The sequence below is a fragment of the Nilaparvata lugens genome, chromosome X (assembly GCF_014356525.2).
Source record: "Nilaparvata lugens isolate BPH chromosome X, ASM1435652v1, whole genome shotgun sequence".
NCBI lineage: Eukaryota > Metazoa > Arthropoda > Insecta > Hemiptera > Delphacidae > Nilaparvata > Nilaparvata lugens.
The window spans coordinates 87024341-87039353 of NC_052518.1; the positions used below are offsets into that span (position 1 = coordinate 87024341).

General features: G+C 36.0%; 1 protein-coding gene across 1 annotated transcript in view; it reads right to left on the reverse strand.

Annotated features, from left to right (window-relative positions):
• LOC111045153 (transcription initiation factor TFIID subunit 1) overlaps window positions 1-15013 on the reverse strand; it is a 182180-nt gene that overhangs the window by 26494 nt on the left and 140673 nt on the right. Inside the window, 1 exon segment of the mRNA XM_022330471.2 lies at window positions 11404-11603. Coding sequence (XP_022186163.2) covers window positions 11404-11603 — 200 coding nt within the window.

Below are 15013 nucleotides of genomic sequence, written 5' to 3' on the forward strand. Positions count from 1 at the left end.
GTGCTAAATTGAAATACATCATTCACGATGGACTCCATTTTGTCAGTGACTTTACTAAGGATGATGTCATTGTTATATTGGCTGGTACTAATGATTTTCATAAAAATGAACCTCATCAATTAACCATCTTCCAAGGAATCAGCTCTCTTCTTGAACTCAAGCTCAAGTCGAAAATTGTAATATGCAGTGTACCCTGCCGCTATGACGACCTAACACTTAACGAGAGCATACTCTACTCCAACTCTTACGTATCTAGAGTAGTGGATGACTATGTTGGTGCGCTGCAGCTCTTCTACCTAGACATTAATGACTTCCTCCGGAGATTCAACTTCACAAAACATGGTCTCCATCTCAATCGCCACGGAAAACGATTATTCTCCAAACACTTGGGAAAATTTGTCAAACAGACTGTGATGAGTGAAGTTGGTGAAGCGACGGTGCCGATGGCTGATGTTGACGGTGACGGCGGTGTGCTTTCTAGAAATAGGAGGATCATCCGGTTGTCGAGTTCTCCCGACATACGATTTCTGGGATCTTACCCTATCACACCCAACCAATCACCTGGTGCTCTCGATTCTCCTGCACCCTGCAGCCCGGCTTCCGATCTCGCGACCCCAACAGTAATAAGACAAGGAGCTACATTATTTGACACCCTTCAGCACCCTGAGAATTCAATAACTCGAAGGCGACGTACTGATGTATCGAGAGGACACCACAGTGCGAAGAGACGACGGGGAGATGGTCGGCGAAATCGATGTGTGGAGGCGGCGAGGGACGGCGACAGCGCGAGTCAGCCGCCGCGCCCTGCCAACAACCTGCTTGGCTTGCTGAGGACGGGGGCCGGGAGCAGTCAACGTGTGTTGCCGTCGACAAACGAGGAACGGGCTCGACACTCACTTGGTGCTAGTCCTAGTGTGCTTCCCGGCGACGCTGGTCCACCATAGGAGACGGAGGGGGTGAGTCCAGTCATCGAGTGTGAGAGACTTGTTAATCTGGAGTCGCTAAATGTCAGTAGACGTAGTCATTTACCCTTTAAAGAGGCTCATAATTTTAATCCTTCAATTAAGTCTAATTCTCGACTGAAAATAATGTTTTGGAACTGTCACGGATTAATTTGCTTTCAATTGATGGCCAGCAGCGCCAAAGAATCAATTCATTTGATATAGTTGCCATATCAGAAACATGGGCTTATAATAAGATAAATGATTCAGTTATATTTGATAGTTTTAAAATATTGGAAAGAGTGGCTATTAGAGATAACAGGCGTGGCCGAGCTGTGGGTGGCTTGCTGATTCTTATCAAAGATAATATAAGTTTTGACATTGTTATTGATTGCTTATTGTTTCTGAAGGCGGAAAAAAAACGGAAATGGTTTTATTGTTGGTCTCACGTATTTTCGATCAGGTTTCGAGCAAGAGGGTATTCATAGCCTAGAGCGATTATTCGATGAGAATATTATTTAATTTCGTGGGGAAAAACTGCCAATTATAGTGGGCGGAGATTTCAATTGTAGAATAGGTGACTTAAATTCTTTTGAAGATGAATTTTTATTCAACACTACTAATTGTTTGTTTAGCGAAAGGTCCTCGCTAGATAAGAAAATTGATAGCAAGGGTAGGAAACTAGTAAATCTAATGGAGAATGAATTGTTTGTCGTCCTAAACGGTAGAAGTTTTGGAGATAAGCCAGGAAACTATACTTTTATCAATGAAAACGGCAAAAGCGTTATCGATTATGCTTGGATTGATTTGGCACACCTTAACACTGTACGTGAGTTCACAGTTTCAGATATTTCTTTATCGTCTGATCACCTGCCGATTGAGATAGATATTGACTTGTTTGATGATTTAGAAACTTCAATATTAGAACCTGAGAGCGATAAAACTATTTCTTACAGGCTGGTTTGGGCGGACCGCTGCGCCGAATCATTTAGAGAGGCGTTGTTGCTATCTCCTAGATTGAATCTTCAACTCAATGATACAAATAATTCAATTGATTTAATTTTTGAGAATTTTACAAAATCTATCTGGGAGGCAGCTGACTTATCTGGCATGTATAGGAAACAATTTACTGGTGGCTTTAAAAATAAACCTTGGTACGACCTTGAGTGCAATGCTTTAAAAAGAGGTGTACGCAGGGCATTCAGGTTTGCTAGGTCCAGGTTATATGAGGATACAGCTGTGAAAGCATTTATTGATTTGAAGAAGAATTACAGGGATACAATCAAAATTAAAAAAAAAATATATTTAAATAAAGTTAAAGACAACATAAGAAACGTTAAAAATCCCTATGAGTTTTGGACAGCAGTTAAATAATTCAAGGGTGGAAAAAAGCATGTTAACGGTGTTTCTTTGGAATCTTGGTCACGCTTTCTTGGCAGTAAATATGCAGGTGAGAGGGAACAATTGTTTGTGTTAAGTGATGCTAGACACCCCTTTCTGGATAGAGAATTCACTTTGTGGGAGTTAGATCAGGTAATATCTAAATCAAAGAACAAAAAAACACCTGGTGTCGACGGAATACATTATGAATTTTTCAAGGCTCTACCAATGCAATGGAGAGATTATTTGCTAAATTCATCCAATAAAATAGTACATATGGAGGAGGTACCCCGGGAATGGTCTAAAATTGTCATGTTTTTTCTGTATAAGAAGGGAGATAAGGACAACCCTAATAACTATAGAGGATTGGCAATGCTGAATAATATCACGAAACTTTTCACACATGCATTAGAGATAAGGCTGTCAGAGTGGGCTGATCAATGTCACATACTGCCTGAGTGTCAAAGTGGATTTAGGAGAGGGCGTGGATGTCTGGACAATATATTTGTTTTGCATACAGTTGTTTTCCACCAGATAAAGGTTAGACGCCGCAAACTTTTTGCTTTATTTGTCGATTTCCAATCTGCATTCGACTCTGTGCCTCATGGGCTTCTATGGGACGAGCTTGGGTTGTGTGGAGTCAGCAGTAAAATGATAAGGCTGTTGAATGGACTTTATGACAGGGCTTCATTGGTTGTGAGAAGCGAGAATAGGACTTCAGACCCCATTGAAGTTACAAAAGGAGTGTTGCTGGGGGATTCACTTAGTCCATTTTTGTTCTCCTGCTATTTGAGAAATATTGAGTCCTTTTTCAGGGGAAGAGGCTTCCATGGCATTCCATTGAAAAACCAAACTGACATATTGATGTTACTGTTTGCTGATGATATTGTCATCTTTGCAGATAGTGAGGTGGACCTGCGTAACAAGCTAAATTGTCTTTCCGACTACTGTGAATCCCTGAAGCTGACTCAATATTGAAAAAACAAAAATTGTACCTTTCCATGCTAGGGGCCGCAAAAAAGTTTTATCATTTCACTATCGCGGTGAGGAAGTAGAGATAGTCAGCAGATATAGGTACCTTGGAGTAGACTTTCATGCGTCGGGTTGCTTCCGGAAATTCTGTGAAGGCTTAATTAGGAAGGCGAGAATTACTGGAGAGTCAGTCGTCCAGGTTCTTCGAAGAGCCAAGTCTGACACATGGGATGCTAAGATGAAACTGTACGATGCGGTAGAGCTGCCTTCGATTCTGTATGGCTCTGAAGTTTGGGGTCTTGGTTGTGCTGACGTTTTGGAAAGAGCACAGTTGTATTTTCTGAAACGTGTTCTTCTGTTGAATGTCACATCACCGAGTTGGGCGGTACGTTTGGAATTGGGCAGATTGAGGCTCAGTCACATTCTATTGAAGAGAACTTTTGGTTTTCTTTTAAGGGTCCTACAGATGTCTGAGTGTAGATACCCTAAACTCTGTTTCTCGGTGTTGTTGGACTGTGCACTGGAGCAGAACAATATACATGGAGCCTCGGGATGGTTGTCTCATCTCCAGAAAAAGTGCGGTGATCAGGGTATCGTAATTGCATGGGGAGATAGAGCTGACCTCTTTCACAGGTTGAAGGCTGTACAGGGAATCTTGTTCAGTAATCACGCAGATAGTTTGTATGCGGAAGATGTAGGAGCAGCACTCAGCTCTATGAATTGCCCTCACTATAGAGAATTAAATCCTAATTTCAAGATGGGTGAGCAGCTTGGATTCCAAATGCCCATTGTCAAAGTCCGTTGTATCACTCAATTGCGAATGGCCACTAATGTATCTATATACTTGTATGTTAATAATAGAGGTACAAAATTGAACTGTATGTCGAATTGTCCTATTTGTAATATTCGTGAGAGAGAAGATATAGAACATTTCTTAGTACGCTGTCCAATGTATAACTCTATTCGTTCCTACTTTCTTGTCGAATTCATCCAAAATGTTGTGTCAGATGCCGACAAAGTAATGGTACTTCTATCAAATTTGAGTGAGAGGAAAATAAATAGAGTATTCCTTTATGTAGTAAAAGCAATTGATATTCGCTTCTTGATTTGTAGTGTTGATACTTGAGTACGTGATTTCACAAGTGGGATTTCCTGTAACTCATATAAAATATGTGTGATGATTGCTATTGCATGCCCCAAGTAAATTAATCACATTTTGTTTGGCTTGAAAAATTGAATTTCCACCCAAGTTTAGTGTAGTCTTATTGTAAATCAATCGTTCTGACTTAACTACCATCATTATACTCATTAGAATGCCTGTAAGTTTATTCAATAGCTTGAAACCTTGTAGTAAAAATTATTAAGTAATGTACCTGTCCTAAAGTACCTGTTCCAATCCAAAGTAGTATTATAATGTAATGTTAATGTTCCTGTAAATTTTGGTAATATGCTATGAAGTATTGTTCGATCTATAATTGTGATATTACTGTGTTCTTTAAGTATTTATTTAAATTATAATTGTTCCATTGATGTCTTGATACAATATTTCATGTTATAAATTTTCAGTTATGCAGTAATATTCTATAAGTCCTGATTGTTTGATAATCCACATGGAGTGGAGACATTTATAACAGACATAGAGAGTGAAATCGTGCTCTCTCACGAACTGACACTTTACTTTAGAATTCATTTCTATTGGAGGTAATTGTTGGAATTATAGAATAATTGTGCATGTATCTCTATTTAACTGTATTTCTGTATTTGTATGGCTGGTCCATGAACAAATAAAATGATTATTTATTTATTTATTTAATATTGATAATCAGATACCTTTTTCAAATAACTTCACCCAACTAAATCTGTGAATGCCAAGTCATAAGAAATCATTTTGAATAGATTTAATTTGAATGCTTCAACATAATATAAATAAAAATCTATTTATTCTTTTGGCGCCAGAACCACAAATTAATCAACATCAAGAATAGCTTCTGCCAACCTTGTAATTCCAGTATGATTCTGCTCATGCTTTACTTCCATCTATAAAATTCTCATTAAGGCCCTCGTGTAATGAATGACAAGATGAGTGGTGTTGAGGAATCGATGTGTTAACAAATAATAGAAAATGATGAATCATCCTTCAATTCATCTAATACGGTACTTTGTACTTGGTTCATGATTCTTCACAAACTTCCCATCTCCAATGAACCGTACATCTGGTTTTCAATATTAAATATTCAATTTTCTATCCTACTTGTTCAACTTGTGATTACGAGGGTAGGATGGAAAACACTTTCATGATTTTCCTACTTTTTATGCATGCTTTCTCTTCCTTAATTTGTATCATTGCCTGGCTTTCATCTTTAGAATCTACTGAACTTTCAGATTGGACTGTTTAGATTTCGTGGAAATAAGATGAAACTTAAAAAGCAGCACTATATTACTGTTTACTATGGCAAAGAGAGTCAGTCGCGCCGTACCGCGTCAAATCGAATCGCAAATACATAACAATATACATCAATGGAATTGCAATGAAAGTAGCTACATTAGTTATTTGTTTCACTTTTTTAAAATTATTTGCTTCGTAGTTAATCGGAGAAAACAAAATAATCAAATCGGAAAACCCCTAAATTTTTACATATATATATTTTTTTATCATGAAAACTGTTAGTTTTATCGGAAAAAGGAATATATCATACATTGTAGTCCATAAAATAACGGATCGAATGACATATAATAGAACTCTTGCAGATCAATGGTTACAGATATAAATGATTATTCGTGATTACCTGCATTTTTCATGTAATGGAGAACACTTTTATGATTTTCCTACTTTTCATGCATGATTTCTCTTCCTTAATTTGTATGTTTGCATGGCTTTCATCTTTAGAATCTATTGAATTTTCAGATTGGACTGTGTAGATTTTCGTCAAATCGAATCGCAAATACATAACAATATAATATATCAATGTAATTGCAATGAAAGTGGCTACATTAATTTTTAGTTTCACTTTTCTTTAAAATCATTTACTTCGAATTTAATCGAAGAAAACAAAAAAATCAAATCGAAAAACCCCTAAATTTTTACATATATATTATTTTATCAAGAAAACTGTTAGTTTTATCGAAAAAAGGAATAGATCTAATATTGTAGTCCATAATGTAACGAATCGAATGACGTATAATATAACTCTTTTTGATCAATGGTTATAAATAAAATTGATTTTCCGTGATTACCTGAATTTTTCTTGTTTTAGTGGTCTGTTGTTTTAATCTCCAGGGGATTTCTTGTGGCTTTTGGGAGAACTGTTTTTCTTGACCTTCATTGACTGGGCTAGGACTTCCACTATTATTATTACATAAGAATATTTGTTATCCATAACCATTCTATTCCTTGAAACATTCAACTTTGTTATTGGAACACAAATTGTAATGTACTACCCGATTTTAAACTGACAAAAATCATCTTCAAAATTGTTGATGTGAGAGCGTTGTCGGCGATCAGCGATGCCTTCCAATGACACAACATCGGTCGACCGTCCGGACACCGTTTCGTGAGTGTGAAAGCTGTTTCATATGATACCATGTTGTTATTTCAACTTCCTCGACACCGGGCTAGAATCCTGACGATAAAAGTCGTCCGGTAATCGGCAAGAGTGAAAACGGCCAATACAGAAAAGGCTTTCCTAAACCATGTTGGAAATCAATAGATTGTAAGAGAACTCTAAGTAGCCTGTGCAACAGGCTAAAAAAGCGTTTTGCTGGTAATATTTTTCAAAGTTTTCCAAGTTTATCAAGTTAACAAAATTGAAAAAGCCCCAGAGAAAAACAATTCTTCCTGATTCTTAATTTTTAGCGCCTAAAGTTTGAATTTTCAAAACAGACAATTTAAAATTCGATGAGAAAATAGATTCATGGTTTTTTGAGAAAACATGGTATAGTTGATTTTTAGTTCTACAATATGAATATTTGATACAGATGAAAGTTGAATCGGTTATAGGTCAGTGGTATTTGTATGTATATATTACCAACCGATGATAATATAATATTATCTGATTAGTTATGCAGGGTGGGTGAAGAATTTGAGAACGGCTCAATATTTTCATGAAGAAAAGTAATTTGATGGTGGGTATAATCTTGCATATCAATCAAATTAAAAATATGACTTTCCTGATTCACAAACACACTCACCCAAATTCCTTTATTTTTTTGAAGATTTTTAAATATTGGAAATATATGAGAAAAAAATGGTAATATTTGCAACCGGCTCTACACCCAAAATCTGATATAAAAAATTGGAAAGACTTCACTAAATAAGATTATAAAATTAAGAAAATGGAATAAATGTGTAATAGTGTGAAATAGAGGGGGTATTATTGTAGTTGTTTTTTTTTAATAAACCTGAAGTTGAATTTTATTAGTATATCATTGAAGCTCCTGGCTCGTAGTTGATAGTTGCTAAAATAGGTGACAATCAGATAATGATGATAATCTGTACATTTGAATGAACGAATCCACTATAAGCTCACAACCGATCAAGGATTAAAAAAGAGATTATTTTGATAGCAGTATAATTTTAGTAAATATTATAAAAGAGTAGAAACATCCTCCTCCGTTTACAAATGCAATATTATATCCAACATTGAATGCCTCAACGGTAGTCCTGTATTGGACAATATGCTATGTAAAAAACTGCTTTTGTGTGTTGAATATTGAAAGCCGCACTCTAACTTGCCACCGAACCTGTATTCATTTATTTATCTATTAAGACAAATGTTGCCAGGCTGAAGCCTATTGCGACAGAATATTGCATAACACATGACAATTACATTATTGATATAGTATAAATGGATTCAATTAATCAATTTTAATTAATGAGCTGACTAGGCATCTGTTTAAAGTATAACTACTAAATTGGTGCACCCTTGACATCCGTCGACTGCCCCGTGATGAACATCAATATGTAAACTTAGGTACCGATAGTGATAGTCTTTCTGATCAATAACAGATGGCCTGCCTCCGATATCAGAATTCTAATTTTACAGCTGCCATTGAACAGTAGCGTTGGTCAAAGGAATGCATCAGGGTTGGTATATTAGCCTGTCCAAGTGAGCTGAATGACCTTTGAACCTGCTCACTGCATGGCGCTTGCGATAACAGACTTGTGGTTTGGCTGGCATCATTGATATATTCGCCCTTGCCGAGTGACTTTGACAGGTGCAAGTCCAGAAATGACCTATCACAACCTCTTGCGCTCTTGCCACGTCATCCACTTTGATAGTACGCTAGTGGTTTCCATCAAACAAATTGTTAATTTCAATAATAAACAATTTTATCAAATGATTAATAATCAACTAATTTAGATTAAGGAGTGTCCTAGATATGTGAAATTTAAGATGATTCGGTAATTTTGTTGCATGATAAAATACAAGGGTCATATTTTTCACCCTCCGATTGGTCTTAAATAATAGATAAATTATATAAAAGAATACATTTTCTACCATGAGTTACTTAGGCTTATAATATTATTGGCGCAGCATAATTATTGCAGTGATGGTTGAGGCATTTCTCATACCAGTGTAGCAATGAACAAGCCTACCGAAACCCTCTTCATAGAATCAGAGATGAACAAATATCTATGATAAAATGTGAGTCAAGGTGACTATGAAGTTATTTTTGAGCTCCACGTTAGTTTGGAAGCTCTGGCCTCAAAGTCATCTCTTGAGTTTGGGAAAGGTATAAGTTACTTGTAGGTCGACAAAAGGTTATAGAAAAGGGGAAGGTTAGGGAAAAGTTTAGAAGACAATTTTTGACCCCGCAGTTCTGTTTAAGGTAGTAAGGAGGTAAACATATCAAAAGTTCCCATCCCTACCCCTTGTGCTAAGTGGTGGTGGTTCAAAGGTACCATTTTTTGGTTCCACGCATATAACTTGAAAACTATACATCTTACGGACATGACTATTTTATACAAAATTGAATGATACTCTTTTATGAGCATCCATTGCCTGGACTATAGTGACTACAGTGGGTAATTGATGCTATCCCATTTTGATCTACTGGAGAAGTCGTTTGATTACACCTGCACCTGCACTGTGAGTCCGAATGGTCATGCATCACAACGATTCCGAAAGTCATTTCAAGTCTTTCATTTTCTGGGACCATTCACTCACAATATCATCACTCATAACGTTTCCTGCGTAAACTTGAATTATTTTCTGTTAGATATATACTGAACTATTGCCTTTTGCTTGCAATGGGCCCGTTCTGTGTACATGGAATGTGGTAAATTGTCCGATTCACAATTTACCAAGTGAAAAGTTCTACGTTCCATGGGAGGAATTTTGACAGATTCTGTTCCAGAATCCTGTTCCAGCTTCAACTTTCTGCCCCACAGTCGAACTAAGTGTGGTAAATAGTCCGACCTGGTACAGTTACAACAGGTTCCAACTATCTGAGCTCTCATTGGTCGATCATTGTAGTCTGCTTGCTTCTCTACGCATGCGCTGATAGTTTGTTTACCATAGCATAGAATACATAACCAACAATTTTGATGTTTGATAACCATTCATTAAATGAATTTTCCTCGATAGAAAATTTGAGAATAATGGAATAAAAGAAATTTACACTTTTCTAGATGGTAAGTTTGTAAAACAGCCTTTCTTCATTCACGCAGCTAGTAAACGACACATTTTAGTGTAAATCAACTTTATATGTGCGCGCCAAAAGCTTGAACCAACGATTTTGAAATGGTGTTCCATGGGAACATTTTGCACTAGTCACGTGATGGAACAATTTACGATTGGAACTGGAACAATTTACTGTACACAGAACGTACACAATGACGATAACGCTAACTAGAACTTGGCGGGAAACTCAAGTGAGGCGGCCATGTTTGTGAGTCTATAACTTGACAACAATATTGACGATTTGGCCGCACCGATCATTGGGGGTTTTGGTGGGAATGATAAGCTTCTCAGCCCTGTGAGGGTAGCTCCATCAAAATTGTCTTTGTCTTATAATTATGTGATTGGAGGTTGGAAAAAATGACCCTCGTACAAGCTAATAGTTGAATACTTCCTATTTCAACAGGCAGCTGACTACTGGTATTATGTGTTCATATTTTATCATGCAGCAGGTCCCTGGAGAAGATATCATCAGTAGATCCTCACCTTACCAGTTCATGGCAGGTATTCTTAATAATATGATATTACAATATTATAAAAACATTGATACAAACAAAATCGATCGTTTTTCTGACAATGATAATTGGAAACATAATCAGGTGAAAGCTATCTAAATAGGCATGGAACGTTCAAGGGAGAAGAATACAAACGTGAGACCCTTTGGTAGGTAAAGGGTGCGGGTAAATTATTAACTTTTTGTTTCATCTTTCCGGGTGAGGAATAGAGCACCAGCGTTTCCTATTCACCTGGCAAATTGTCAACCTGTGTCGACTTATGACAAGAGTGATTTCCACTTATGCCAGTTGTTTCATTTTCACTAGTCTTAGTTGTTTCCGTTAGTTCTAATACAAGTTATTTACTCTAGGTTACGTACTGTAACAAACGTTGTAACTGTTGATCTTTTGAGGAAATAAATTTGATTTGAATTGAACAAAGTTTGGGACCATATAACAATGATTCTAGATTAAATGATTTTTTTTAATTCTATCACATAATTCTGCTTGTCTTACTGACTCTCGTATTTTTCTCTCAACTGACCTGCAACGGACAAAAATTTTGGTTATTCGTGCTTCACTACACTCATCCAAATAGATAGAACAAGCACAGTGTGCCAGGTAGATAGAAAATGCGTAATATGTTCTATTCCTCACCAAAAATTTTGGCAAACCAAAACTTGACAAATGTACCCTCACCCTCACCTGTCAAAGGGTCTCACGTTTGTAGGCCTATTGTTCTCCCTTGACTGTTCCATGCCCCCATAGGGATAGTGTGGATAGGGTTCACCCACATAATATTATGAAATACAGTCGTTTTCACATATCCCCGATGTTGAACTAATTCCATTCAATGAGAATCAATAAAAATAATGGAAAATGAGAAATGTAGATAGAATAATCATTACTAGTAGCGTAATTAACATTATTACTCACCCAAAGAAGCATCATAAGTATTCATGTACTCAGATGTCATGAACTGCGATACCAAAGCAGTTTTTCCAACACCAGCTTCTCCCATCAAGACCACTCTATACAGCGAAACATCATCCACACTGCCAGTTCGAGTGGATATATTATTCACAGATCCGCAGCAAGATCTATCAAACGGACTCGCGTTGCTATGATTGCTGTGTCTGCCAACATAATCAGTGTCACAGAATATTATTATTTTTGTAATGATCAAATATTTGAGAGATCAACTAATCAAAAAACCTTATACTTAACCTTATATTTATGAGTAGCCTTATCTAAATTTGGGAGAGGAATAGCACAAGGTTACCTAATTTTTAACTTCCATTTTGATGTTGTACTTATTGTATGAATAAGATGTTGGGTTTATGTCCTCCGCTTATTTTAAACGCAAGTTGAAGGTTCAACAAATGCAATGTTACCTAGTACAATAATTTGCCTGAGATTTCAAAGTTTCCGAAGTTTCTTAAAAAAAAAAACTACAGACAAATTCAAAGTTTTATCAGGACCTACTGTTATTCTATTGTCAAATTTTAATATGAATGTAGAGACAAACAAAGAAAGCTTGCTGTTTATCATGATAAAAGTTGAAAAAGCAGCATAAGATGTTTGATTGAACGCTGCAAGGAACTTTGGGACCAGAACTTTTTGGGAGTAAAGGGTTCCGACATAAGAGAGGATGGCTCTTATTCGCAGGTAGAATCAGGTGGTGTCTCGAACAGGTGGTTGGACATTGCTCTTATACACAAAGGCTTTGAACTCGTAGAATTGGCGAGTAAATTGCCGGCCTATTCAACTGTTTATAAATATTCATTCAATTATACTATATTCATTTATTCGGATTTTAAAGTTGAATTTCTGCTACTTCATCAGGAAAATATGATATTGGAAGAAAGGCCTCCTGAAGATGTCTGTAATGAAACTAATAGATTGTTATCTATACTCAGCACACAGAACCATTTCTAAAATTCAATTTATTAATGGCTTCAGTGACAGAAGCATGTAAACCTTTCGAAAGAGCAGACTCTTATTGTTTGCTAATCAACTCGCAGGTATAGACCCCAGACTTGGTTCCAAAATTTCTGATCCCAAATTTTCGGTCACTGATAGCAGTTTTAGCTATGCATGAATAAATAGTAGACTATATTAATGAAAATGTACTTCAAAAATGTACTTCAATATATTAATGAAAATGTACTTCAATATATTAATGAAAATGTACTTAAAAAATGTACTTCAATGTATTGCTACATTGTAATTGCTAACAATGCAAAGCCTGAAACTCAAGTAAAAATATTCATGTCATACTATTAATTACTGAAAGGAATAGTTGAAAATTGTTTCCTCAAGATTTCGGGAAAGGGAGTGGTAAGAAAATTTCCAGCGGTGTCTGGCAGGGCAAAATTTCTATATAAATGATTATTGTTGTATTATTGCTTTCAAATTGTATTGATCAATAAATAAATAAAATTTTATTGTCGAAAAGCTTTTACAGCATAGACAACGTCAATATAATATAACATAACAACAATAAGTTCAAGTCACACACTTCTACAGTAGTATATACACAATGCTCATGTCCTGTGATTTCAAAACTATTAAGAGATTTTGTCAGTCTTTGGTGCTGTATATCAATGCGATTTCTGTACCTAGTGTTAATTGAATAAACATCACTTCTTAACTGCAGACAGGATAGGTTGTTACGGGTATAATTTTTTGATTTATGAACAATGGCCTGCAATGCTCAAGATATGATGAGTTAGTTTTAATTATTAAAGCTTTTTTTTGAATAAGTAGAACATCATTGATCTGAGAGGCATTACCCCAAAGGATGAGGCCATAAGATATTATACTATGAAAGAAAGAAAAATAGGCCGTTCTTAAATATTTCATAGGTTCTACACCGGATAGACTTCTGAGCAAATGAATTATTCTGCTGAGCTTTCAGCTGATATATTTGATATGTGGCTCCCATGTGAGCTTTGAGTCCATATGAATCCCTGAAAATTTGTTACTTGCTGGATTATTCACTGGAGGTCCTCTTTTTAAATTAAAGTTGAGTTGTTCAGTTTTCCTGTTATTAAGAACAAAGCTATTTGCATTGAACCATAGAGATGCTTTTTCCATAATGTGTCTGTTTTCCTGGCTCAGAATGTTCAAATCACTGATCAGGTTAAAGAAAGTAGTATCATCTGCATACAATACTGTATCAGTCTTAACGAAAGCTGAAATGTCATTAATCGCAACCAAAAATAAGAAAGGACCAAGTATCGAGCCTTGTGGCACACCCGACTCAACCTTTAACAACGACGACTTGTTGCCAATGCTACCTACAGTTACTAGTTGACTACGTTTCATTAGGTAGGACTTTAAAAATTTAAGAGTATTCTGACCTGTTCCATAACAGCTCATCTTTTCCAACAGAATCGTATGATCAACACAGTCGAATCCCTTACTTATGTCACAGAAGGTGCCCAGATCATAGTTTCCCTGTTCAAATGCTTTCAATACACTCTTAGTTAATTTGAGAAGAGCATCTACAGTAAATTATTTTTTTCTAAAGCCAAATTGAGAAGGTGCTACGATATTTAAACGCTCAAAATGTTCAGACAGTTGATTATATACTATAGTTCAAGTATTTTTGCTAGAACAGGTACAATAGATATTAATCTATAAATACTTGGACAATTTCTATCACCCTTTTTGTAAATAGGCACCACCCTCGACTTGTTGAGCTCCTCTGGAAATACTCCATCCGCTAAGTATTTATTTAGACAATGAGTAAGAGGCTTTACAAAACTATCTATCACCTCCTTTAATAAGTTGACAGACATGCCGTAAATATCACAGCTATTAGAAGATTTAAAACCTTTGACAATGTCTAACACATGTTCAGGGAGCTCTTCATAGAAATTAAAGTTAGCAGTTAAACTGGGTCCCTTAACAGATTCTAGATCCAATGACAATCTACCTGGTCCATTCAATGATTTCTTATACCTATTTCTACATTCTATATAAGCAGATTTTGTTTCGGCAGTTTTGAACTTATCATTTAGACTCATTAGTAAAAACATTCGCTGCTTTAGGGCTGCCAACTGTGAACTGTACCAACTGTTTTTCTTAATCTGTTTGCCTCTATTGCAGGAAACTTTACAAGCTCTTCCAGGAATGTTATAGTTGAATATTCTTAAGAATTTAGAAAAGAAATCATTAACTGGTTCTTTTTACTATATATAGATCAGACCAGTCAGTACTATACAACGAATTTCTAAATTTATTTATTTTGTCTGCAGTCATAGGTCTTGTTTTTACTAGCTTTGATTCGGTATTATAACTTTTAACATTACTACTATGTGCAAGCTCAACAGATTTGATGATCAGAAACTCATGATCCAAGTACGGGAAAGGAAGAACCTTATTTGAAACAACAGTACTCCTAATATTAGTAAATATATTATCAATACAAGCATTATCTCTTGTATTTACGACATTTGTGAAAGTCATGTTGAATTGCCTTAATAAGTGTTTTAGCTCAATAGAGCTACATCTTTTTCTATACAAGTCAAAATCCGAG